Source organism: Stegostoma tigrinum, chromosome 44 (assembly GCF_030684315.1).
Source record: "Stegostoma tigrinum isolate sSteTig4 chromosome 44, sSteTig4.hap1, whole genome shotgun sequence".
NCBI classification, from domain to species: Eukaryota; Metazoa; Chordata; class Chondrichthyes; order Orectolobiformes; family Stegostomatidae; genus Stegostoma; species Stegostoma tigrinum.
In genome coordinates this window covers 5,631,285-5,659,051 of record NC_081397.1, presented here as the reverse complement: position 1 = coordinate 5,659,051, position 27,767 = coordinate 5,631,285, and the positions used below count along the sequence as shown (strand labels likewise).

General features: G+C 45.5%; 3 protein-coding genes and 1 long non-coding RNA gene across 4 annotated transcripts; 1 reads left to right on the top strand and 3 right to left on the bottom strand.

Moving 5' to 3' along the window:
* Nucleotides 1-1,090: 1,090 nt before the first annotated feature.
* On the top strand, nt 1,091-1,402 carry LOC132207308 (histone H4). Its single transcript, XM_059642519.1, has one exon. The coding sequence runs from the start codon at nt 1,091-1,093 to the stop codon at nt 1,400-1,402; it is 312 nt and encodes a 103-aa protein (XP_059498502.1).
* A 2,105-nt stretch (nt 1,403-3,507) lies between these two features.
* LOC132207312 (late histone H2A.2.2-like) lies at nt 3,508-3,927 on the bottom strand. Its single transcript, XM_059642528.1, has one exon. It carries the CDS (start codon nt 3,898-3,900, stop codon nt 3,508-3,510), a length of 393 nt encoding a protein of 130 aa, XP_059498511.1. The 5' UTR covers nt 3,901-3,927.
* An 815-nt stretch (nt 3,928-4,742) lies between these two features.
* On the bottom strand, nt 4,743-6,439 carry LOC132207305 (late histone H2B.L4-like). The gene has a single exon (XM_059642516.1). It carries the CDS (start codon nt 6,396-6,398, stop codon nt 6,018-6,020), a length of 381 nt encoding a protein of 126 aa, XP_059498499.1. The 5' UTR covers nt 6,399-6,439; the 3' UTR covers nt 4,743-6,017.
* An 8,596-nt stretch (nt 6,440-15,035) lies between these two features.
* LOC132207317 (uncharacterized) lies at nt 15,036-25,214 on the bottom strand. Its single transcript, XR_009443428.1, has 3 exons — nt 24,966-25,214; nt 23,547-23,628; nt 15,036-16,299 (listed from the first exon to the last, which is right to left on the bottom strand). It is a non-coding gene; the product is annotated as an uncharacterized LOC132207317 (long non-coding RNA).
* Between the last annotated feature and the right edge of the window lie 2,553 nt (nt 25,215-27,767).

The window sequence follows — 27,767 nt, the reverse complement described above, 5'->3', positions numbered from 1 at the left end:
TAAAGCTGAGGCCTTTGCTGAGTACAGAGCGTTCAGCATCAGAGAGCAGAAGGTTAGGAGGGATGGCCAATACCGGACATGATGTGGGGTGTTTGTGGGAAGGGATAGAGTCAGAGGGAAGGGAAGGAGCGGTAGGTTCCAGACAGCCATTGGTATTTTTGAGTTGATGCATCTTGTGGGCCTGATTGCCTGATCGGACAAGAAAAAAAATTCCTTGTTAGTCTGACGAATGAGCCGGAGGATGAAGTGGAACTGAGGACTGGTACAGCTCTGAGCCAGTGTGTTACGATGCTGTTGGAGAGAGAGGTTGAGAGTATGCATGTGCCGCCGCATCGCATTGAGGGCGGATCTCAGAATGTGGCCAGAGCTGCCGTCCGTGGAACGTTGAACATCATGGTGATATCTATGATCCGAGGAGGATTCAAAACATGAGGGATGAAACTTGAGTTGGAATCCACGTGGTGTGAGTCTGAGCCGGAGGCAGTCACTGAGGAATGTGATATGGCTGTGGAAAGTGATATTGGCTGGATGAAGAGTCTCGGCCCGAAATATCAGCTTTTGTGCTCCTAAGATGCTGCTTGGCCAGCTGTGTTCATCCAGCCCCACACTTTGTTATCATGGCTGTGGAAAAGTCAGTTTCAGTTCCTGTCCGTTTCTATTTTACACATTCAGGGAGAGAGTAACACTGGCGCAGAAACCCCGCTTCATAACACAGCCCTCAAGAATTGATTTTGTGTGATTCAGCTGGAGCAATGGAAACTGACACTGTCGTATTCTACAGCATCTGCAGTTTCTGCTATCTTTGAAATGGAAGCTGACATGCTGTCTCCTGAAAGAAAGGCCGGCACATGAGCGTTTAATTGTATCACAACTGCTTTTAAAAGTTCCACGTTTTTTATCTTCGAACATGAAGCTTGAGTCGTAGCTGGAGGCGGAGCTGGACATTTCTCTGTCTGTCACTTAGTTTCCTGCCCGGGCCGCCTCTCCCTCTCTGTCAGCTCTTTCTCAGTCAGGTCGGGGCGGGCTGTATAAAGAAGGAAGGTGAGGCAGCTCGGCTCTCACTCGGCAGCGATTGCAGTGAAGAAGCGTGATGTCTGGGAGAGGCAAAGGAGGCAAAGGCCTGGGAAAAGGCGGGGCGAAGCGGCACCGCAAAGTGCTCCGTGATAACATTCAGGGCATCACGAAACCAGCCATCCGGCGCCTGGCTCGCCGTGGCGGGGTCAAGCGCATCTCGGGCTTGATCTACGAGGAGACCCGCGGGGTGCTGAAGGTTTTCCTGGAGAATGTGATCAGGGATGCGGTGACCTACACTGAGCACGCCAAGCGCAAGACGGTCACTGCCATGGACGTGGTGTACGCTCTGAAACGCCAGGGCCGCACTCTCTATGGATTCGGCGGCTGAGCAACTCGTCCCTTTTCCAGCGAACCCAAAGGCTCTTTTCAGAGCCACCCAAACCCTCCGATTGAGAGCGGAGACCTGAGGACGGGGAAAGGCAACACATAGGGCTGTTGCAGCGACTTTTAATTTTGAACCAATCCTTTCAGGAAATATATTAACTTCGTGCCGCGCGTTGCAGGAGAGAGAGCGCGGATTGTGAAATTATACTGTATGCAGAAAAGTGTTTTCTAACCAAGGTATCCCTGCACTACAGATAGAGGTTTCACGCCATTCGAGACGATACTGTTCTGCAGCTGGTTATGCCCTTTCTTGTGAATACCAGTCTATCAGTAATACTACCAGTTGTCCATACCATGAATAATAATTTGCTCTGTCCGGAATTTTGGGCCCAGGCGCTAATTGCATATTGCAGTGTTTGTACTTCATTGACGCTTCCAGGAATGATACTTTGTTCAGTTTGATTCTGGTAGCTGTGCTGATGTTTTAGTGGCGAGTTCATTCGAACTGCCTGTCAGAGACACATCAGGAAATGATTCAGAGCCCTCTCCGCGCTGACTGCAAGTTAGGTTCACAATAAAATTTTGTAAAGCATAAGATATAACCTTAGTTGCAGACACATGGGACTTCTCGTTTTAAAATTACTTCAGCTCAGGCTGAAATCGGCGGGCGATTTGAAATTGACCAACTGTCATTTCAACTTAACCAATCAGCCTCCAACAACTATTTTGCTGCCTTTTCTGTCCTTCAGCGGCTGTTTCTCAGGGGGTTGAGGGACGGGGCTGTATCCAATCCCAGTTCTAGGGCGGGCTCTCCATTCCCTTAAATAGGCAGCGCCGCAGCAGGATCATCATTGATAGCAGCGGCCTGTGTGTATTACACAGAGAATGGCCAGAACCAAGCAGACAGCGCGCAAATCCACCGGAGGAAAAGCTCCCCGTAAGCAGCTGGCGACCAAAGCGGCCCGCAAGAGCGCTCCGGCCACGGGCGGAGTGAAGAAGCCTCATCGCTACAGGCCCGGCACGGTGGCTCTGCGGGAGATCCGCCGCTACCAGAAATCCACCGAGCTGCTGATCCGCAAACTGCCGTTCCAGCGCCTGGTGCGGGAGATCGCTCAGGACTTCAAGACCGACCTGCGCTTCCAGAGCTCGGCCGTGATGGCCCTGCAGGAGGCCAGCGAGGCTTACCTGGTGGGGCTGTTTGAGGACACCAACCTGTGTGCCATCCACGCCAAGCGGGTTACCATCATGCCCAAAGACATCCAGCTGGCCCGCCGGATCCGCGGGGAGCGCGCCTAAAAAGAGCGTGCCCGATCCTGCACATTCACCCCGAGAAACAACGGCTCTTTTCAGAGCCACTACACTATACAGAGAGAGCAGCAATCGTCAGGCACTATGGACTTTAGTTAATGCTATTGATGTTGTCTCAATGCAACAGCTCTTACAGAAACTTAATGTGTCTGAGATGCACTAATTCATCTTAAAGACAGGACGCAACTCGGGGCAATCAGATTTATACGCTTTCACTAATCGCAACAAATTCAAGTACTGCACTCCACGTTTTATAATTTATAATTTTCAATTGAAACGCCTCTGTGTGCGAATTGCTTCCCTTGGCGTTTCCCCAGCTGTAACAACTTGGCGGAGGAGGATGGTGGGGAACAATCGCCAATTTCAAAACCCACCACAACATAGAAACTATTTTTATATTTTTGTTCGTGCACTCGAAATTTTGCGCAATCTCCCACTAGGGGATTCGTTCGACCAACTGAGGAGGGTCGGGTCAGTCTCGCATGGCCTCTTTCTGGCGCAGAGCTATTCCATGTCTCTATTTCCCTATCAGCGTATTGATGGGAATGCCCCTTTGAGTCACTGTTTGAAGTCGCTGTCCCTGTAGCAAAACCTCCAACTTTATTCGTACCGTCCGGCAGCTGTTTTAGTGTTGTCTCTCAAGGAGAAAACAAAAGGGATTATTTTTGCTCATTTAAAGGACCGTGCTGGAACATAACATGAAAGTTAATTAGCCAGCAGTGACGGTCTAGTTGCTTTTCACTGATGTTGTGGGTGGCTCTTAAAAGAGCCTTTGTGTTTGCAAATTCAAGAACGGCCTCTTCACTTTTTAGCGGAGCCCCCTGCGGCGGTTTTCTTGGGCAGCAGCACGGCCTGGATATTAGGCAGCACCCCGCCCTGAGCGATGGTCACCCCTCCCAGCAGCTTGTTGAGCTCCTCGTCGTTGCGCACGGCCAGCTGGAGGTGCCTGGGGATGATGCGGGTCTTCTTGTTGTCCCGGGCCGCGTTACCGGCCAGCTCGAGGATTTCAGCCGTCAGGTACTCGAGCACCGCAGCCAGATAGACCGGCGCTCCGGCACCCACACGCTCAGCATAGTTACCCTTTCTCAGGAGCCTGTGAACACGGCCCACCGGGAACTGCAGGCCAGCCCGGGACGACCGGGACTTGGCCTTCGAGCGAGCTTTCCCTCCACTGCCCTTTCCTCTGCCAGACATTGCCACAACCTCACAAACACTTTTACAGAGAATGCTGCAATGTGGCCCCATCCCGCCCTCTTATACCTTCGGGAGGAATGGGGGTGCGGCCATTGCTGATTGGTCACATTGTTCGGTATCTCCTAATGTCGTTTCCATTCCCAATCAGATATCTGCTTCCCTCACCAATCCGGAGAGGGCCCGGAGAGGAGGCGGGAACATCCCGGCGCCAAATCATCAACCGCTTTCTTTCAAACTCGGAAAGCCCGCCAATATGTACAAAACTGGAAGAAGTTTTACAAAGAAGAATACGTTCATATTTCAGATAATTTACTGTTAGAATACACCTGTATACTTCACACAATCTCTCTCTGATTCCCAGGCCTCAGTGAATCGATGTGTTTCTGATTTTTTTTATACTTAAGAATGAGCAGACGGTAGAAAAAAGAGCCCGCCCGAAGTAAGTCTCTGCACAGATTTATTTTATTTCAGATCAGCATATAATGCCGATAGTGGATATAATGATAAAAGTATCACACAACAATTTCTTTCCCGTTGAGCGCATTACTGCTTTAAACAACATTTTACAATCGCGCTCCCTACTGCACGAGATCAACAATATTTCTCCTTTTGCGATGCCAGTCCGGCAGCTGTTCTGCTTTCATCTCGGTTCACTTTGAAATGTTCCCACCGACAGCAGAAAGCCTCATTTATAGCTTTCTGCAAAACTGGACAGAACCCGCGGGGAGAATTGAAAATAAAACAAAATTCCTCTGCGTGGAAACCGTAGGAAAATACCGGCGCCAAATCATCCACCGTTTTGTTTCCGATTTGAAAAGCCCGCCAACATGGGCAATACGAGGAAGACGCTTTACGTGAATGCTTACGATTTAATTTCCTTTCAGATTACAAATTGATCCTTGACATAACCTCTCGTTCTCACTCAGTGAGTAACACCGACTTCGGGAAATTTTGTAATTATTGTGCTAGATCAGACTTCCCTGTTAATCTCGGTTCATTTTGAAAGCCTCTTCTCGAGAACAGCAAGCCCCACATACTGCATTCTGAAAATAAATTCGGAGAACTTCACGTCGAGATTTGGGAATTGAAACAAAACAGAAATCGCACGATACTACTCTTCGTGGGTCTCAAATTCGGGGTCATTTGCTTTCGTTACCACGGGAGAAATTTAGGGCTCATTACCCACAGCGACAAAACCCTCCAACATGTCCGAAATAGGAAAAAGAAGTTTTACAAAGAGGAATGAATAATTTAATTTTTCATCGAATTTAATTCATTTTTCATATTGCAAGTGCACCCTGAAATATTTAGGAAAAACTCACATAACCTTCTTGCCGGAGAGAGCGGTGAAACTTTAGTTTAAAGTGCCGTCCCTATTGTCCTTGATCAGACTTCAACCACAGTTTCACACTTGATATGGCAATCCAGCAGTTAATCTGGTTTTATCTCAGTTCAGTTTGAAAGCCCCTTATCGACAGCTGAGGGCCTCATTTGCAGTGCTCTGCAAACATCAGACGAAGTCTCAGTGGCGCTTGGAAAAGTTAATGAAAGAAAAGGACAAGTAAATTTCAAAATCTATTCGTGGGACTAGAACAGTTACTTTTCATTCCGGCGGTGAAACTCGTGTTTCATAACCCACGGGGCACTGTAGCTTTTGCGCTGATCAAGGGTTACAGAGTAACTGGAAAACATAGAAGGTGCAGAAAAAATGACTCCGGGACGAAAAGTATGCTCTCTATACAGGCAGGGAAAACAGTCAGGGAACTACGCAACCGAGAATAAAGGGCAGAGGGTCAGGGATCACACGAATTTTTTTTAACAAAATTTATTGAAAACGAAACACAAAGCTTAGGGACATAAATTATACAGACCCAGAATAAACCACAAAGTTAAAACCTAATTTCTTAAGAAGGGTCTCGCCCCGAAATGTCAACATTCCTGCTCCTCTGACGCTGCTCTGCTTGCTGTGTTTACCCAGCCCCACACCTTGTTGTCTCAGATTCTCTAGCATCGACTATCCAAGTTAAAACGGTTCAGCTGCCTCAGTGCAGTTGTGGGTGGCTCTTAAAAGAGCCGTTGGGTTTTGGATTGGTGTCTGCTTTCAGCAGCGAGGTGTCTCACTTGGAGCTGGTGTACTTGGTCACCGCCTTTGTACCCTCCGACACGGCGTGCTTGGCCAGCTCCCCGGGCAGCAGCAGCCGCACGGCGGTCTGGATCTCCCGGGAGCTGATGGTGCTGCGCTTGTTGTAATGGGCCAGGCGGGAAGCCTCCCCTGCGATACGCTCGAAAATATCGTTGACGAACGAGTTCATGATGCTCATGGCCCTGGAGGAGATGCCGGTGTCGGGGTGAACCTGCTTCATCACTTTGTAGATGTAGATGGAGTAACTTTCTTTCCTGCGTCGGCTCCTTTTCTTGCCGCTTTTCCCCGGCGCCTTCTTGATGATTTTCTTCGCGCCTTTCTTGGAAGTTGCCTGCGATTTCTTCTCATCTGCCATAGCGACGGTCACTGTCAGACACAGAATAAGGGAAAGTGGGCGCGGAGCTCGCTTTTTATAGGCTGCTGGCGTCAGCAATGCTAATGAGGGATTGGGGAGGTCTTGTTCATGATTGGACAGTTTACAAGAATCTCAGAGGATGTGATTGGTTAGTGTGGGACACAACGGGGATCTGTCAGGATATGCAACGAAAAGTGAAACACAAGCCGAAATTTTGTACCCGGATCACTCTACATTTAACTCGTTATTGTCATTTATTGATATTGTGAACACAGTACCTGAGAGTTTTTAATTGCGACAATGTATTTATCTGCTCAAAGCAACCTTTCATGTATGACATATTATTTTGTTTCATCACTCTCTGTAGTTTCTGCATTACACTATGAGCAGTATTGTGTTCAGAGCTTGATGTTTAATGAGGGATAGTTGTCGAATATCTGTCAGTCTCTGCGATATGAAAATGGGAGTGCAGTTATCCATCTGACGCTTTTCACGCAGTGTGGATGGTTATTACTCTCTCACAGTCTGTTCCTGTCATACTGTCATAAAGATATACAACACTCGTGGGTCCACCTCATCCATGGCAACCAGATATCCTCAATTAATCTAGTCCTATTTGCCAGCATTTGGCCCACATCACTCGAAGCCCTTTCTATTCATACACCCGCCCAGATGTCATTTAAATGTTGTAGCTGTACTCAACTCCACCACTTCCTCTGGCAGTTCACTGCAATTCCACACCACACTCTGTGAGCAAACATTGCCCACCTTCAGTTCCTTTCAAATCGTGATTCTCTCATCCAAAACCCATGCCCTCTAGTTTTGGACTCCTATCCCTTGTGCATAAGAACGTGATTATTCATGCTCTCCATGCCCCTCTTAATTTTTGTATCTTCTATACAATCACCACCCAGCCTCAGACACTCCATGGAAAACAAGCTGCAAAACAAGCCTCAATAAGCCCTGTCTATTCAGTCTCTCCCTGAAACTCAAACTTTCCAACTGTGGCAACATCCTTTTAAACATGTTTCTGACTCTTTCAAGTTTAACAACACCTTCCCTATTGCAAGGGGGGCACCAGAACTGAATGCAGTATTTCAAAAGTAGTCTAATCAATCTTCTGTACAGTCACAACATCACCTCCCAATCCTCAATATACACTGAATGCACTAACCAATAAAGGCAATAGTATCAAACACCTTCTTCACTGCCCTGTCTCCCTGGAATTCCACTTTCAAGATGCTATGAGCCTGCATTCCATGGCCACTTAGTCTGGCAACACTTCCCGAGAATTGACCATGAAGTGTGCAAGTCTTGCCCCGATTTTCTGTTACAAAATGTAGCACCTCACATTTGTCAGGATGAAACCGCAGCTGCCACTCCATAGCCCATTGGTCCTCTCGATCAAGGTCCTGTTGTAGTCTGAGGTCAGGCAGTCATGCAGCATGGACAAAGGCCCTTCAGCCCAAACTGGTTCATGCTGATCATGGTGCCCTCTCAGCTCATTCCAATTGCCCACATTTGGTCCATATCCCTCTAAAACCTACCCTTTTTTAAATGCTGCAATTGCATCTGCCTCAACAACTTTCTCTGGCAGCTGATTCCACATGTGCACCACTCCGCAAGGTCCTTCTTAAATCCCTCTGTTTTCTTGATAAACCTTCCTGACTTTCAAAACTACATCTTAATTTTGTATATTGGAAAACATCCGAATCATGCCTTGTACATTCACATCAAGGCCACTTATCACACAATCATCGAATCCCTACTGTGTGGAAATAGGCCCTTTGGCCCAACAAGTCCATGCTGACACTCCAAGCATCCCACCCAGATCCATCCTGCTATAACTCACCCAACGAACACATCACTGAACACTACGGCAAAGTTCCCATAGTCAACCCACCGAGCCTGCACATCTTTGAACTGTGGGAGGAAACCGGAGCACCTGGAGGAACATCATGCAGACACAGAGTGAATTTGCAAGCTCCACACAGATAATCGCCTGAGGATGGAATTGAACCCGGATCCCCGGTGCTAGCCACTGAGACACCGAGGTGCCCAACAAAGGTCACAGCACAAACCCCTGTGGCACACCACGAGTCACAGGCCTCCAGTCCGAGAAACAAGCTTCAACCATCACACTCTGCTTTCTACCATCGAGCCATTTTTGAATCAAATTAGCTAGCTGTCCCTAGATCCCTTGCAACCTAACCTTCATTACGAGTCTGCATGCAGGACCTTGTCAAAAGCCTTACTAAAGTCCATACAGACTACATCCACTGCCCTCTCCTCATCTATCCACTTGGTTACTTCTTTGAAAAACTCAAAGATTTGTCACATGTGCCTTTCCGCACACAAATCCATGCCGACTATCCGTAATCATACCTTGACTATCCAAATGTTCATTGATCCTGTCACTCAGCATCCTTTCCAATAACTTGCTTACTGCTGGTGTTCGGATCACTGGCTGGAAGTTCCCTGGCTTGTCTTTCCTCCCTTTCATAAACAATGTAACAACTTTAGCCACCCTCCAGTCTTCTGGAACCTTGCCAGTGGCTAAAAATGAAGCTAAAATCTCTGCAAAGGAAGGGCCTCTGCAATTTCTTTCCTGGCTTCCCACAAAATCCGAGATGGACACTATCAGAACTCGGAAATTCATCCAATTTAATATGATCTAAGGCTGCAAAGACACCCTTTCTGTTCATACAGATGCAGTCCAAAATATCTCTACTTCCTTCCCTTATTTCTTCTAGGGATTATAGGGTGGCACAGTGGTTAGCACTGCAGCCTCACAGCACCAGGGACCCAGATTCGAATCCAGCCTCGGGCGACTGTCTGTGTGGAGTTTACACATTCTCCCTGTGTCTGCGTGGGTTTCCTCCGGGTGCTCCGGTTCCCTCCCACAGCCCAAAGATGTGCAGGTCAGGTGGATCGGACATGCTAAATTGCCTGTAGTGTTCGGGGTGTGTGGGTTATAGGGAGATGGGTCTGGGTGGGAAGCTTGAAGGGGTGGTGTCGGCTTGCTGAGCCGAGGGGCCTGTTTCCACACTGTAGGGAATTAATCTCATTTTCTTAGCATCCATGATTCTCTCCTCAGCAAACACTGAGGAGAAATATTCATTAAAAATTCTCCCCTTCTGCTATGGCTCCACACATGGACCACCATCCTGATCTTAAATGGGTCCTCCTCTCCCCAGCCAACCTTTTACTCTTATGATAACTATGCAGCCTCTGGGGATTATCTGTAACCTTTTCTGCCAGATCCATTTCATGACATCTTTTTGCGCTTCTGATTTCCCTCTTGTGTGCTTCTCCACTTTTTATAGTTATCTAGGGATTCACTTGAACCTGATAGTTTAAACCCAATGTCTGCCTTCTTCCCTTTCCTGACCAGATCTTCAATGTCGCTTGATATTTCAGGTCATCTACCTCTGTCATTTCTGTTGTCCAAAAGAGTGGCATTATGAGTCTGTACCTTTCAATCTGTGCTCTGTGAATGTGTGGGTGCAGTTCTCAATCCATGCCTGACAGTTTCTCCAAGAAAATGCATGAGTGTTGTTGCTCGTACCTACATGTCCATTCGGTGGTATCAATATAAGAGTGCAGGCATTAGTCTGCACATGCCAATTTCTGCTCTGTCAATATGCGAGTTTAGTTTCTGTTAGGCAAGTGTGAGAATGTAGTTGTCACAATGTACCTGGGAGACTTTGTTCTGTGACTATTTGAGTTCAGTTGTCACACTGGACCTGCCAGTTTTTAGTTTGTGAAAAAGAGAGTGTGGTTTTAAATCTGTGACTGTCAGTTTCTCCTAAGTGAGTTTGTTTGTACAATTATCAGTACATTCCTGAAAGATTCTGTTGCATGAATGTGTAATTGTAGTTATCATTCCGTCCATATCAGTCTTTGATGTGTGAAATTATGAGAGGATGTACTAATTTTTCCCCATCAGTCTTCTGTCTTGTGAAAATGGGTGTTTAGTTAACAATCTGTTTATTTTTATACGTGCTCTGCGAATGTTTGGCAGCAGTTATCACTGTATCTCAGGAGCACAAAAGCTGATGTTTCGGGCCTAGACCCTTCATCAGAGAGAGGGATGAGGAGAGGGAACTGGAATAAATAGGGCGAGAGGGGGAGGTGGACCGAAGATGGAGAGAAAAGAAGATAGGTATAAAGGAGAGTATAGGTGGGGAGGTAGGGAGGGGATAGGTCAGTCCAGGGAAGATGGACAGGTCAAGGAGGCGGTTTGAGGTGGTCGGTAGGAAATGGAGGTGCGGCTCGAGATGGGAGGAATTGATCGGTGAGAGGAAGAACAGGTTAGGGAAGCAGAGACAGGTTGGGCTGGTTTTGTGATGCAGTGGGGGGAGGGGAAGAACTGGGCTGGTTTTGGGAAGCAGTAGGGGAAGGGGAGATTTTGAAGATTGTGAAGTCCACGTTGCTACCATTGGGCTGCACGGTTCCCAAGCGGAATATGAGTTGCTGTTCCTGCAACCTTCGGGTGGCATCACTGTGGCACTGCAGGAAGCCCATGATGGACATGTCGTCTGAGGAATGGGAGGGGGAGCTGAAATGTTTCGCGACTGGGAGGTGCAGTTGTTTGTTGCGAACTGAGTGGAGGTGTTCTGCAAAGGGCGGCCCAAGCCTCCGCTTGGTTTCCCCAATGTAGAGCAAGCCACACTGGGTTCAATGGATACAATATACCACATTGGCAGATGTGCAGGTGAACATCTGTTTGATATGGAAGGTCCTGGGGCCTGGGATGGGGGTGGCGGAGGTGTGTGGGGCAAGTGTAGCACTTTGTGTGGTTGCAGGGGAAGGTGTCGGGTGTGGTGTGGTTGGAGGGGAGTGTGGAGCGGACAAGGGAGTCGCGGTGAGAGTGGTCTCTCCAGAAAGAGACAAGGGTGGGGATGGAAAAATGGCAAGGGTGGTGGGGTCGGATTGTAGATGGCGGAAGAGTCGGAGGATGATATGTTGTATCCAGAGGTAGGTGGGGTGGTATGTGAGGATGAGGCGGATCCTCTGGGGGCCCCCTTCTGCATCCCAAAACCAGCTCAGTTCTTCCCCTCCCCCCACTGCATCCCAAAACCAGCCCAGCCTGTCTCTGCTTCCCGAACCTGTTCTTCCTCTCACCCATCCCTTCCTCCCACCTCAATCCACATCTCCATTTCCAACCTACCACCTCATCCCGCCTCCTTGACCTGTCCATCTTCCCTGGACTGACCTTCCCCTCCCCACCTCCCCACCTGTATGCTCCTCTCTACCTATCTTGTTTTCTCTCCATCTTCGGTCCGCCTCCCCCTCTCTCCCTATTTTTTCCAGTTCCATCTCCCCATTCCCCACCTCTGATGAAGGGTCTGAGCCCGAAACATCAGCTTTTGTGCTCCTGAGATGCTGCTTGGCCTGCTGTGTTCATCCAGCTCCACACTTTGTTGTCTTGGATTCTCCAGCATCTGCAGTTCCCATTATCACATCACTCTGTATCTGTCAGGTTCTGCTTGATGAATAAATTTTCAGTCTATCCATGGCAGTTTCTGTTACAAGAACATGAGAGTTTAGTTATCACTCTGTTTCTGCCACGCTCTGTGATGTGAATGTCTGAATGCTGTTATCAGTTCTTTCACTGTCAGTTTCTGCGACTGTGTGTATGTGAGTGTGGTTGTCAATTTATACCTGCCATTTTCTGGTATGTGAATATGAGTGTTTGGATATTAAACAGTGCCTGCCAGCTTCTGATGTGTCAATATTTGAGTGCAGTTATCAATCTGTTCCTGTGATAATGGGAACTGCAGATGCTGGAGAATACAAGATAACAAAGTGTGGAGCTGGATAAACACAGCGGGCCAAGCAGCATCTCAGGAGCTGCTTCGCCCGCTGTGTTCGTCCAGCTCCACACTTTGTTATCAATCTGTTCTTGAGAGTTTCTGCTATGCAATAGGTGGGACTGAAGCTGTTTGTCATTGTCAGTATTTACGGTGTGAATGTATGAGTGTAGTTATCTATCCGTACCTGTTTGTTGCAGCTGACAAGATAACGTGAATGCAGTTACCAATCAATGCGAGTCAGTTTCTGCTATGTTAATACATGAAGTTAGTTATCAGTCTATGCCTGTGTGTTCCTGTTCTCTGAATGTATGACTGTGATTATCAGTCTCTAGCTCAAAGATTCCTCAATGTGAATACGTGAGTTTAGTTATCGATCTGTACACCGGACCTGAAATGTTAACTCTGTTTTCTCCCTCACAGATGCTGCTGGACCTGCTGAGCTTTTCCAGCAACTTTGCTTTTGTTCCTGATTTACAGCTTCCGCAGATCACAAGGTGTGGGGCTGGATCACCACAGCAGGCCAAACAGCATCTTAGGAGCATAATAGCTGACGTTTTGGGCCGAGACCCTCCATCAGAAAAAGGGGGAGGGGGAGAGGATTTTGAAATAAATAGGGAGAGAGGGGGAGGTGGACTGAAGATGGACAGAGGAGAAGGTAGGTGGAGAGGAGAGCATGGATGGAGAGGTAGGGAGGGGATAGGTCAGTCTGGGGAGGATGGACTGGTCAAGGGGGCAGGCTGAGGTTCGGAGGTAGGAAATGGAGGTGAGGCTTGAGGTGGGAAGACGGGATAGGTGAGGGGAAGAACAGGTTAGGCAGGTGGGGACGAGCTGGGCTGGTTTGGGATGCAGCGGGGGGAAGGGAGATTTTGAAGCTGGTGAAATCCACATCGATACCACGAGGCTGCAGGGTTCCCAAGCGGAATATGAGTTGCTGTTCCTGCAACCTACGGGTGGGATCATTATGACACTGCAGGATGCCCATGTTGTCTAAGGAATGGGAGGGGGAGTTGAAATGGTTCGCGACTGGGAGGTGTAGTTGTTTATGGCGAACCGAGCGGAGCTGTTCTGCAAAGCAGTCCCCAAGGCTCCGCTTGGTTTCGCCAATGTAGAGAAAACCACACCGCGTACAGTGGATGCAGTATACCACATTGGCGGATGTGCAGGGGAATATCTGCTTGATGTGGAAAGTCATCTTGGGGCCTGGGATTGGGGTTAGGGAGGAGGTGTGAGGGCAAGTGTAGCACTTCCTGCGGTTGCAGGGGAAGGTGTTGGGTGTGCTGGGGTTGGAGGGGAGTGTGGAGCGGACAAGTGAGTTGTGGAGAGAGTGGTCTCATCTGAAAGCAGACAAGGGTGGGGTAGTAAAAATGTCTTTGGTGGTGGGGTTGAATCGTAGATGGCACAAATGCTGGAGGATGATGCGTTGTATCCAGAGATTGGTAGGGTGGGATGTGAGGATGAAGGGGGTTCTGTTTTGGCGGTCATTGCGGGGGCAGGGTGTGAGGGATGAGGTGCGGGAAATGTGGAAGACACGGTTGAGGGCATTGCCGACCGCTGCGGGGGGAGCATCCGCAGTTCTTTCGGTTTTTATATTGTCCGTTTATGCTGTGTGAAACAGAGAGTGTGGGTATCATATGGGCCTTTCAGTTTCTGATTTGTGGACGTATGAGTGCAGATTTACTTTGTACCTGTCAGTTTCTGCTCTGTAAATATGAGAGCGTAGTTGACAACCTCGTCCTCACAGTTTGTGCCGTGTGAATGAATGCAGTTATATATCTGTCTCTGCCACTTTCTGTTGTGTGAATGTGAGAGTGCAGGGATCAATCTGTACCACTCAGTTAATGCAATTGGAATGAGGGAGTGGAGGTATCATGAACATGTCCGTGTTATCATCAACCTGTTCCTGTCAGTTTCTGCTATCCGGGTACCTGAGTATCGATGCCATTCTCTGTCAGTCAGTTTTGACTCGGTGAATATGTGTCTGAAATTATCAGTCTGTCCATGACACTGTTTTGCTATGTGAATGTTTAGTTATCAATCGCTCTCCGTCAATTTCAGTGAGGAGAGCCTGAGAGTGTAGTTATTACATGTTTTAATACATTCTGATCAGATACTCAAATACAATAGCAATCATCCCAATATCTACTCATGGAGCTGCACCAAAACACTGTTCAAGTGAGCCACAACACACTGCAGCATCCAGAGCTGCGTAAAGCTGAGGAAGAACACGATACAGTGACAATAGAAACGAAGGTTACCTGAAAAGCATTGTCCTTCGACACCTGCACAACAGACGACAAATGGATAACACAGCACGTCCAGAGACACTAGTCACCTGACCAAACATGAAAAACATATCAGAAATGAGCACCATATTGCCCCGAACCAACAACCACAACTGACAGAACCAACGTTATTTGCACGATATCGTGCACAGATGCCAAAAGCAGTACAAAGGCCAAACTGGTAGGAAACTAGCCATCATGATTCGAAAACACAAACTAGCCACCAAGAGACATGGCCAACTATCACTCATCTCAATACACATGGACAAAGAGGGACACCAATTTGACTGGGACAACTTAGTCATCTGAGGAAAAGCCAACCAAAGACATGCACGAGACTTCCTGGAGGCCTGACATTCAAACTGGAATGCCATTAACAAATGCGTAGAGCAGGATCCCATACACCAACCACTGAGAAACAAATCCAGAAGTGATGTCAGCCACCCCAGCAAACTGCAGCACATGAACAGCCAGCAGGACACAATAGCAACGCATCACCAGAGGTGCACTGAAGGTATTATGTAGATGGTGACAAAATGTCTCTAAACAAGCAACAAGCATGTCGAGCAATTCAACAACAGCATAGTTATTAATCTGACCCCAACGGTTCATGCAATGCAAGTGTGACAGCAGCTATCATTGTGTAGCCACCAGTTTCTGTAATTTGAATGTCACTGTTATCAATCTCTGAGTTTCTGCTTGGTGACCATGTGAGTGCAGTTATCAATAACGGCCTGTCAGCTTCTACTCTGTGAATATGAGAGTAGTTACCAAACTGTATCTGTCAGCTAATGCTTTGTGAAACTGGGAAGGCTGACTCCAGAATCTGCAGCTCTTGCTATCTCTAAAGTGATCGTCAATCAGTTCCTATCAATTTCTTCTGTATGGATATGTGCATGTAGAGCAACCTGTACCTATCAGTCCCTCATAATTTGCAAGTAAAGTTATCAACATGTACCTGTGGGAATCTACTTTGTGAATATTTGAGTATAGTTATCAAACTGTACCCGTCGGTATTTTTTAAATCTGTGGATATGCAGTTATAAAACTGTACCTGTCACTTTATGGTCTGTGAAATTGGGAGTTGTCATCAATATGTAGCTGCCAGTTTCTGCTGTGTGGATATGTGAAAGTAGTTATCGTTCAGTTGCTGTCAGTTTGCTATGTGAATGTGAGTGTTGTTTACTAACCTGTGTATCCCAGTTTCTATGATGTGAATGTGTGAATATCTTTATTAATCTTTAGCTGTCGGTTTCTGCAATGTCAATATGTGAGTCTCGTCATCCTTTTTCTTTTGTATGCATTTGCAACACAAATGAGTGAGGTTAGGCATCAATCCATACTGGTCATTTTCTACTTGTAAAAGTGGCTTAATTGTCAGCAGCCAGTAATATTCTTAGTGGAGGTGTGATTCATTATGTGATAATTGCTAGTAGAGTAATTTTACATAGATTTCATTCAGATACTGAGTGTATAATTTCAGTTTATCCATCTTCAAAAATGGTGTAAAAGTCAATGGGTGATGAATGCTGAAATTTGTTGGAACTGTGTATGTGGAATGGAGAGATAAGAAAAATAAAGTTTAATTTCTCCAACGTTGTTCTCCTGTTGGAAAAATTTGAACATATGTTGGAAATTAAGCTCACTGTGTGTCCGACTCAATCTGCTCTGTGACTGCGGAAAGGATGTTCTCTGCTCTGACAGTGGGAACATCCCTGCTGTTTATCAGAAGGATCTGGTCACACTTGCCTCAGCACTGAAGAAATCTTACTTTGTCTTGGTCATTCAAGTGTTTTTTTTCTGTGGGAAGACAGAAGAGATCGTTCGTGTAAAGCAGTATCAATTGGGCTTGACAATGTTTAACTGATCAACACAACATTTAGTTAATAATCATTTGGATATATTAATATCACTAGGAATTTTAACATAACTATGAGTCTTGGTCCAATCTTGCCCTGAGCTGCTCCTTGTCTGATCATTTCTAAAAACTTGCAACACCATTTGAATGAGCTCCTGAAAGTAAATGATACCTGTACAGCTCCACGACTGGAACTACCCAGTGGAAGCTTGTCAGTGGATGTGAGTTTAGTTATTGATCTATTCATGTCAGTTGCTACTTGGTGAATGTGTGAGTGTAGTTGTCAATGTGTCCCTCGAGGTCTTTGGTAATTATTCTTGTATTGCACAGCAGAGGCTGACAGGGGCAGAATGATCAGGAACTATTGATCAATTCAAATTATACAGCACAGAAGGTGGCCATTTGGCTCATTATATCCATGCTGACCCAAACACCCCAAAATGGCCATCATAATCCGACCTTCTTGCATACATCCCATAGCCCTGCAGCTTGCAGACTTAATATGGAGGTCCGGGTATGTTCTTACAAGAGTTGAGAATCTCTGCTATCAGCAACTCAGGCAGCATATTTGAGATAAGCATCGTCTCATAAAAATGGTTTTCCTCCCATCATCTCTCATCGTCCTGCCACTTCACTTCATCTATACCCTATGGTTTTTAAACTCTATGCCAAGGGAAACAGATTCCCCCTGTCGACTCTATCTCTGCCCATCCCAATTGCCTCACTCCCAGCTTTCTCTGTTCAGAATAATACAGCTCCAACCTCGACAATCACTCCTCATAGCTATAACTCTCCAGCCCTGGCAACATTCCAGTAAATCTTCTCTGCAATATATCCAGAGCAATAACGTTTTCCTGTAATGTGGTGACCATCGCGGCGCACAATACATCAGTTCCAGCCTCACCAGTGTCTGAAATACTTTCATCATTATAGCCCTACTTTTGTGTTGTGCACCTCTGCCAAAAAAAGGACAGCATTCTATATACCTAGTTTCACAATCTTATCCACCTGTACTGCTATTTTCATACTCCATTACACTTGCACACCAAAACCACTCACTTTATCTACAATTTCCACACCACCTCATGTATTCCTATTTTGTGTCCTTGCACCTCCTGAAATGCATTACCTCACATTTATCAGAGTTGAACTCCATATGCCACTCATCTGCCCCTTCCACCAAACCTTCTATATCATTTTGGAGCTGACTGCTATCCTCTGCACTATCAGTACACTGGTAAATTTTTGTGCTGGCTGAAAATTTCCCAGGTGTATCCCCACGTTCAAGTCCAAGTTGTTACCATATAAAACAAACAGCAGAGGTCCCAACACTGAGCTGTGAGAAACACCACTTGAAACACCTTTCCATTCACAAGGGCAGCCTTTGACCATTTGCTTCCTGTTCCTGAGCAAACTTTGCTTCTAATTTAACACATTGCTCTGTATCCCATGAGCCTTTCCATTCTGATTCATCTGCTGCATGGTACTTTATCAAATGTCTCACTAAAATCCATGTAGTTAACATGCATTACACTACCCTCACACATTCATGTGGCAATCACTGACAGGTATTGATTGATAACTAAAATCACACATCCACATTGTGAAAACTGAGAGGAACTGATTGAAAAATACAACTGCATCTTCACACAGCAATCAGTGTCTATTTCTGTTACACAGATGTGAGTTTTGTAATTAATCTGTTGATAATGATGTGTGAACATGCAACATGAATATTTGAGTGCAAATTTCAATCTGTATCTGTCCACGTCTGCTCTGAGAACCTGAGAATGTAGTTATCATTCTGCAACTATCAGTTTTTGTGATGTGAATATATAAATGTAGTTACGAATTTGTAATGCTTTCCTCTCCGTGAATATGAGAATACAGTTATCTATTTCTACCTATCATTCTTGGCTATGTGCATATACGGACGTTGTTATCAATCTGTCCCTGTCATTACCTGCAGTGTGAATGTTGAAGTGCGGCTGTAAACCTTTTCCAGTCAGTTTCTGTGATATGAATATGGAAATATAATTATTATTTCCCCCTGTCAGATTCTACTCTGTGAATATAAGTGCCTTGTTATGCCATTTTATGCCACATGCGGCTTGGGAGTGTTACTGTGAGTTTCTTCTGATCGGTTTCTGCTTTGTGAATATGAGAGTACAGCAATGTTGTCAAAGTACATCTGGGAAACAGACCTTTGGTCCAACAGTCCATGCTGACCACAGGTATCAATTTCATTCCTTTCCTTTCAGCATCTGTTTGTTGTATGAGAGGGAGATTTCTAATGAGGTGCCAATCTGAATTAAAGATGGGTATTGGGCTAAGTGACACTGTCCTTTTCCAAATGTCTGCTTGTGTTTCTAGCTCTGCATGTATGATTTGATTCCCTTTATGAGGTGTATTATAAATTATTATATCATTTTAACACTAATTTATCATACATTAATCATAAAGAGAGTGTGGGCATTCTTCTGAAATAGTCAGTCTCCCACTGAGATTATAAGTGTTGTTACTGTTGGTTTTCATCAGCATTGGGCTGACGGTCAGCATGGGATCGATTCAGTCTCTGGCATGTGTGTCAATGTATTCCTCATGCGTTGTCATCATATTTCACATGGGTAACGAGTGGGTAATGTTGCATCGAACATGTTACTTGTAGGAACTGCTGACATTCTTCTATTGTTCAAATCTCTGCTGCTCAACATGAATGAGATTTTACCCAATGCCATATAATCAGATCATGTAAATTAAACTATTATCATACCTGAGTCAGTCTCTGACTCTGCAGATGCAGTTTGGTTCCTGTCCACAAATATTGAGTCTCTGTCCGGTTTATGATAATAAGTTTTGTTCTGGATTGGTCAGTCACTCAAAAACTGAATGTGTGTTTGAGATCATGAGATCAGCGTTTCTTCAATCTATTTCCAATAAACTCCAGTTATCTGTATCTGTTCACGACCCCATTTGCTTTCTTCTTTTTTCCATTTAACAACATCTTTATGCAGTACTTCTGTACGAGATGAGAGCTGCTTTTTAATTTGTACCTCTTTGGAAGCAAATTAAATTGTAATGTTTATTTCATTTTACACTTGGCCTACTATATATTTCCTTCAGTTTCAACAAAGGAAATTGATGCACTAGTTACGTGTCCAAATCAAAGGCATGGTGTGATATTTGGAGGCATATTTAATCTGGATTTCAATTTACTTCTTGAGCTATTTCAGTAGAATTCATCATTGATCATGCAATCGATTCAGTACTTTCTGATGTAGTGAACATGACTAATTTACTTTATGCCAAGCTGATACCTCATACTTAATCCTAAAGGGAAGTATTCACATACTGCGATTGAATTACTTTGCTCTTACCCTGTCCTATTAATGCAAAATGAAAGGGGAGCTTTCCCACCCATGTGATATTTAAGAGAAATGGCATTTTCTTTTGTTTTTACCTGGGTATCTACTAACCTGGCAGCATCTCCACGCTTCGTAAGTTATTCTGTATGTACTGTGTATTGGCACAAGAGCTGCTGTTATGAAACAAGACAGACAGATACACTCAATTAATCCTATTTATATCTTCCTGTATTGTGTTACTGAGCAGATTAAGTATTTCTTGTGAAGTGGAGAGCCAATGGCAGAGGACAGAGTTTTCGGTTCATCTCTTCTTTCGCAAATGTGAAACAGCCGATGTTCTTCAGTTGTTTGTGCCTCCAGCATTTATAAGCAAGTGAAAATGCAAGGCATTGCAACTGAAATGAGTCCGTGCTTTTCTTCAGAGTTGAGGACAGAGAAGCAATGGACCTTTGCCAAGGATACATTGCAGAGTCTAACCGCTGTGGTGATATCAAAGGATATTTTCAGGATGAGATTAATATTATTCAACATTGCATCGTGACACAAGTCTTGGAATGCTGCTAAAGTAAAGATGTTAATTTAGTATGTTGTTGCCAAAGAGGAAGTGCAATGAACAAATCAACTGCATTGCGGCTGACTGACCACAATGTTGCTTGTGCAGGAAAGAAAATTAGCTTTCTTACTTCGAATTCGTTTCATGGCGCGGACATTAACATGCTCGGTGTTGAACTTTTGTTTTCTGTCATTCAGTGGGCAAAACTGGAACCGTCAAACTGAATTTACTGAAGAATAAACACCGTTGAACAATCTTTGCAAAATATAAGTGAGGACGGTTATATTGTGATATTGCTTGTTTGAAAAAAATGGCATGAAGCTTTCTTGTGTTTTATGTAAAAATTCAGGTGGATTGTCAAGAGGAACACAGAGCGATGTGAATAAAATTTAAGCTAATTTGAAAACAAAAGGTCTCTGATTATAAAGTCCTCTTGCTTAATATAGAATAAAAAAAATCTGATCATGCTTGGTGAAGAAATTGACAACTGATAAAGGTGAGGATGATACTTCCTCTGCCAACATGACACATTTATGGAATTTGAATACTGGCTGAATTGATGTAGAATTGTCGGCTGGTTGTTTCTAAACAGTGCAGATTCAGTGACAGAAAGGACTGTTTTCTGTGCTGCAGACGTCTATGAATATATGTGTGTGATTGGTAATCATCGATTCGTACTTGCTAGTAGCTGTCATGTGAAGATATGAGCGTAATCATCAAACTGTCCCTCTCAGTTTCTGCTGTGAAATATGTGAGTTTAGTTATCAATCTATATCCATCAATTCCTCTTGCGTGAATGTGAAAGTGTTACAAATATGTCCCTGTCAAATTTGTCTGTGAATATGCAAATGTAGTTATCAATCTAAATATGCCTATGCCTTCGCTTTCCTGTCATGTGTACATGTATTTATCAGCCTGTACCTGCCAGTTTTTGCAATCTGAATGTGTGTGTAATTATCTTTCTGTCCCTGTCATTGTCTGATATGTGAATATGAGTGCGCCATTATCAATACGTGCCTGTCAGTTTCTTCTCTCTTGCTGTGCAAGTATATTTACCCATTTGGGCCCGTCAGATCCTGTCCTGTAAATCTGAGAGATGAGTTATTAGGCTATGCCTGACGCTATCTGGTTTGTGAATGCATTTATCATTCTCTCCCTGTATAATTTCTAGGGTAGGTTTTCTGTCTTATATTGGCTTGCTCTGTCTCCAGTCTGGATACAGACAGTGTTTAATGTTCATTTGTTGTTGCAAGCTCACTGTACGAGACATTCTTAATTGTACAGTCAACAATCTAGGTTATCTGGTTGAATGTAGGTTATTCTCTGTATCGTTTCAGGTCACTACTTGATTTCCTTCTGGTCTATTTAATCGCCAAGTTTATATTCAGTAGAAGTGTATCAGATGGTTTTCACTATTCAGTTTGTAGTTTTATGCAAACAAATGCAATGTCAATATCAATTTCAATCTGAAACGTATCCTGATATGCAATTTCTCCAGTTTGTACAAAAGGAAATGATACTTTAATTACCTCTCTAAGTCGATGAGATGGTGACACAGAGACGTGAAATTAATCTCTTGTTCGATATATTTCTTGGACTCCTTCTTGGGAAGTCAGTGTGTCAAAGAAAAAAAAAATTCCAGCAGAGGAACAGGCTCTTTGGCCCTCCAGGCCTGTGCTGATCCATATCCTCTATCCAAACCTGTTGCCTATTTTCCAAGGATCTGTATCCCTCTGCTCCCTGTCCAGTCACGTATCTGTCCACATACATATTAAGGGACACTACAATGCACGCCTCTACCACCTCCGCTGGCAACGCGTTCCAGGCACCCAAAGCCTTCTGTGTAAAGAATTTTCAATGCATATCATCCTTAAACTTTTGCCCCCTCACCTTGAAATCATGACGCATAGTCATAGAGTTCCACACTCTTGGAAAAAGCTTCTTGCTATCCACCCCGTAAATATAATCTTATGACTCTGTAGGCCTCAATCAAGTACCCCCCCTCAACCTCCATCTTTCCAATGTAAATAATCCTAATCTACTCAAACTCTCTTCATAGCTAGCACCCTCCGTACCAGGCAACATCCTGGTGAACCTCCTCTCCACCTTCTCCAAAGCATCAACATCCTTTTGGTAATGTGGTGACCTGAACTGAAAACAATATTCCAAATGTGTTCAAACCAAAGCCCTATACAACTGTAACATGACCTGCCAACTCTTGCACTAAATGACCCATCTGATGAAGGAAAGAATGCAGTATGTCTTCTTGACCACTCTGTCGACCTGCGTTGCCACCTTCAGGGTACAATGGACCTGAACACCCAGATCTCTCTGAGCATCAATTTTTGCCAGGGCTTTTCCATTTACCACATAGTTCGCTCTTGAAGTGGATCTTTCAAAATGCATCGCCTCGCATTTGCCTGAACTGAACACCACAAAATTTGCCCTTTTTTTTCAAATATAGTGAACGAGTGATATTCACATTATGAACACGGGAGTGCATGTCCACACGAGGATTGAAGTATTTAGCTCACATTCTTTTCTATTTGTCTCTTATCATGAAAGGCTAGCTCTCTGACCTGAAATCCGTGAGTGGAAATCATCTTCAATGTTACACTGTGAGGTTTGTAATATACATGATCTTCATGGCTGTTAGATGGTGTGACACGTGTGATGGGGATAGTGTATATATTTACAACTGAGTGGAGTGCGTGTGTGCCAGAAAGTGTGTGCATACACTTTGCTGGCATTCTATGTCAGGCTTTGGGACAGGATGCATTTGGAAGGCACATTAATTAATTGTTCTGGCTGTGCCTGGGACATCTATTTGACAAAAGATGAATGCTGTCCTGCTCAGTTACTGATGATAACGTGAATGTTTTCTTCCATATCTGTCCTCATTATCTGCTATATGTTTGGTTGGTGTAACTATGTAACAGCATGAACTATTTCTTCACCTTGACGGTAAATTTGAAAACATGCTTACTAAATGTAGATTTACTGCCGTTCTTTTGTGTCTGTTTCAGATGAAAATTCAGTCTATTTGTTTTCAACAATGCCATAAATGCCAATAGGCTACAAATGATCTTTTTTTGAAACAGGGTGGTGTTTTGAGAAAACAGAGCGGGGGAAAAAAAACTATTTTTATTTTGTTGGTTGTGTTTGACTGTTGGCTTGCATGCATGTCACCAGAAATTGAGTTTAATGTATCTGACTCAATTTGCTCTGTGCCTGTGGAAAGGATGTTCTCTGCTTGGGCATGGTAACATACCTGTTGGTTGTTCAAAGCAGCTGGTCACGCTTGGCTTCGTACCAAGCACACATAACATTGTCTTGTTCCTGCAAGTGTTTTCCTGGGGGAAGACAGAAGTGTTTAATCCTGTAAATCAACATCAATTAAGTTTTACAATGTCAAAAAGATTACCGTAATACTCAGTTAATAATTATTAGGATGTTTCTTTTCTTTAACTTCTTCTGAAGAACAGTGCTCCAAAAGCATGTCATTTCAAAAGAACCTGTGAGATGATGACAGTGTCATGAGACATCTGCCTTTTCTTTAAAGTCATCAATTCAAACGCAGGTCTGGTTCCATTTTAACTTTCAGCTGCGCCTTGTCTGAGGATTTTTAAAAAAATATATATGCTTCGATACCAATTGAGTAAAATCTAGAAATGGAACAATAATTGTACAGCTCCACATAAGGTGCTACCCAGAGCCACTGCAATGTCTGCGCAGTTCATGTTACCAAATCCTAATGCACTCACTGTAGAATACATTGACTCTAATCCACGTCCATTACAGGGTTCTTATATTTCCACAGTCTTGTCTGTGTTTCGACTTTGTCTGCACAATGTCAACAAACAGCATGAAACAGAAGCCAAATAATGAATTTCCATCAGTGATTGGGGATTTGAAAACCTCAAGACTGATACCCCCAGCAGCTTCTGGCCACTGTGACTCCCTCAGCAGGCCATTTCAACTCCCCCTCCCATTCCTCTGACGACATGTCCATCATGGGGCTCCTGCAGTGCCACAATGATGCCACCTGAAGGTTGCAGGAACAGTAACTCATACTCCGCTTGGGAACCCTGCAGCCCAATGGTATCAACGTGGACTTCACAAGTTTCAAAATCTCCCCTTCCCCGAATGCATCCCAAAACCAGCCCAGTTCGTCACCTCCCACGTAATGCATCACACAACCAGCCCAGCTCGTCCCCCTCCCCCCACTGCATCCCAAAACCAGCCCAACCTGTCTCTGGCTCCCTACCCTGTTTTTCCTCTCACCCATCCCTTCCCCCCACCTCAAGCCGCACCTCCATTTCCTACCTACCACCTCATCCTGCCTCCTTGACTTGTCCAACTTCCCTGGACTGACCTATCCCCTGCCCACCTCCTCGCCTATACTCACCTCTCTACCAATCTTTTTTTCTCTCCATTTTCGGTCCGCCTCCCCCTCTCTCCCTATTTATTCCAGTTCCCTCTCCCCATCCCCGTCTCAGATGAAGGCTCGAGGCCCGAAACGTCAGCTTTTGTGCTCCTGAGATGCTGCTTGGCCTGCTGTGTTCATCAAGCTTCACACTTTGTTGTCGTGGATTCTCCAGCATCTGCAGTTCCCATTATCACTGAAACAGAAGCTAATCGATGAATTTCCATCACTGCTCAGAAGGATAAAAAAAACCACAAGACTGACCTCCAGCAGCTTCTTGTCGCTGTGTCTCCCTCAGCAGGCCCACACACAGCCCGAGAAAGGCCTCTCTCTCCAAGTTCCGGGACCAGTTCCTGCTCCGCTCGGCCTCGAACCAACAGCCCCCGGTTCTCCCTGAACTGAGCCCGAATCAACGCCGGTCTCGGAGCCCCCTCTGTGTCCCAGACTCACATTTCGATGCGCTGCCGGAAGGAGCCTGCTGCTCCCTCGCTTCCCTGGGCGCTGGTCTCTCCATTGCGGTCTGTTTCAAACAAACCTCTTCCACTCACTGAGTAAATGCCCCTCAATGGCAGCGCAGGGGGAGGACCTCACGCATGCGCTCCTCTCAACAGCCAAATGTACTTTTTCCGAGGGGAAAATCGCGCATGAGCTACTTTTCCAAATAATTTCCAGAAACAGAAATCAATTGATCATTTCCCCAATTCACTTTACACCCAGTTTCAGCAAAGCAACTGGGGGCCGTGGGGGAAAGAGCAGAGACCGTTTGTATATAATGACTTTTCTTTCCCACGATTCAATACCAATTCGCAAAAAAGAGCGTGAAACAGAAGCTGAACGATGAGTTTCGATCGTTTCCCGGACCATGTTAATTACTCCCGCCCTCCGGCTCTCTCACAATCTGGTGGGCAAGTGGAGTAGCTAACGGCCATTCGGCCCGTTAGATGTGCTCCCTAAGTCAAATCATCACGCCTAATCTTATGGTGACAAATTGTGGGGCTGGATGAACACAGCAGGCCAAGCAGCATCTTAGGAACACAAAAGCTGACGTTCCGGGCCGAGGCGCTTCATCAGAAAAGGGGGATGGGGACAGGATTTTGAAATAAATAGGGAGAGATGGGTAGGCGGACCGAAGATGGATAGAGGAGAAGATAGGTGCAGAGGAGAGTATGGGGTGGATGTGGGGAGGGGATAGGTCAGTCCGGGGAGGACGGACAGGCCAAGGGGGCGGGACGAGGTTAGGAGGTAGGAAACGGAGGTGCAGTTTGAGGTGGGAGGAAGGGATAGGAGAGCAGGAGGAACAGGTTCGGCAGGCTGGGACGAGCTGGGCTGTTTTTTTGATGCAGTGGTGGGAGCAGAGATTTTGAAGCTGATAAAATACACATTGATGCCATTGGGCTGCAGGGTTCCCAAGCGGAATATGAATTGCTGTTCCTGCAACTTACGGGTGCCATCATTCTGGCACTGCAGAATGCCCAGGATGGACATGTCGTCTGAGGAATGGGCCCAAGCTATGCCTGCATCTTTGTGGGTTATGTGGAACAGCCCCTCTTCCGCACCTGCACTGGCCCCAAACCCCACCTCTTCTTCCGTCACATTGATGAATGTATCAGCGCTGCCTCATGCTCCCAAGAGGAGCTCAAACAGTTCATCCATTTCACCAACACCTTCCACCCCAACCTCAAATTCACCTGGACCATCTCCAACACATCCCTTACCTTCCTGGACCTTTCAGTCTCCATCTCAGGCGACCACCTATAACCGATGTCCATTTCAAGCCCACCGACTCCCACAGCTACCAGGGAAACACCTCCTCCCACCCACCTTCCTGCAAAAATTCCATCCCCTATTCCCAATTCCTTTGCCTCTGCCGCATCTGCTCCCAGGATGAGGTAATCCACTCCTGCACATCCCAGATGTCCCCGTTTTTCAAGGGCCGCAACATCCCCCCCGCAGCGATCGAGAACACCGTCGAACGTGTCTCCCGCATTTTCCGTACCTCATCCCCCACACCACGCCGTCGCAATAATGGCCCCAAGCGAATCCCAAAGTCCTCTGGCTTTCTGTAAGAAGGCAACGAGTGGTTGTTGATGGAAAATATTCAGCCTGAAGTCCGGTCACAAGTGGTGTGCCTCAAGGATCTGTTTTGGGACCACTGCTGTTTTTCATTTTTATTAGTGACTTGGATGCAGTCATTGGTGGATGGGTTAGTAAGTTTGCAGATGACACTGAAGTCGGTGGAGTGGTGGACAGTGTGGAAGAATGTTGCAGGTTGTAGGGAGACTTGGATAAACTGCAGAATTGGGCCGAAAGTTGTCAAATGGAGTTTAATATGGATAAATGTGAGGTGATTGACTTTGGGGGGAATAATAGGAAGGTAGAATAGCGGATCAATGGAAAGATTCTTGGTTGTGCGGATGTGCAGTGGGATCTTGGTGTCCATGTACATAGATCCCTGAAAGTCGCCACCCAAGTTGATAGTGCTGGTAAAAAGGTTTACGGTGTGATAGGTTTTATTGGTAGAGGGATTGAGTTCCAGAGCCGTGATGTCATGATGCAATTGTACAAAACGCTCGTGCGGCCTCATTTGGAATATTGTGTGCAGTTCTGGTCACCCCATTCCAGGAAGGATGTGGAAGCATTGGAAAAGGTACAAAGGAGATTGACCAGGATGTTGCCTGGTCTGGAGTGCAGGCCCTATGAAGAAAGGCTGAGGGACTTGGGTCTGTTCTCATTGGAGAGAAGAAGGCTAAGAGGTGATTTAATAGAGACATACAAGATGATCAGTGGATTAGATAGTGAGAGTCTTTTTCCGAGGATGATGACTTCAGTTTGTACAAGGGGACATAGCTACAAATTGAAGAGTGATAGATTTAAGACAGATGTCAGAGGCAGGCCCTTTACTCAGAGAGTGGTAAGGGCATGGAACACCATGCCTGCCCATGTAGTTAACTCAGCCACGTTAGGGGCATTTAAACAATCCTCGGATAAGCATATGAATAATGATGGGATAGTGTTGGGGAGGGGTTTAGATTAGTCCGCAGGTCGGCGCAATATTGAGGGCCGAAC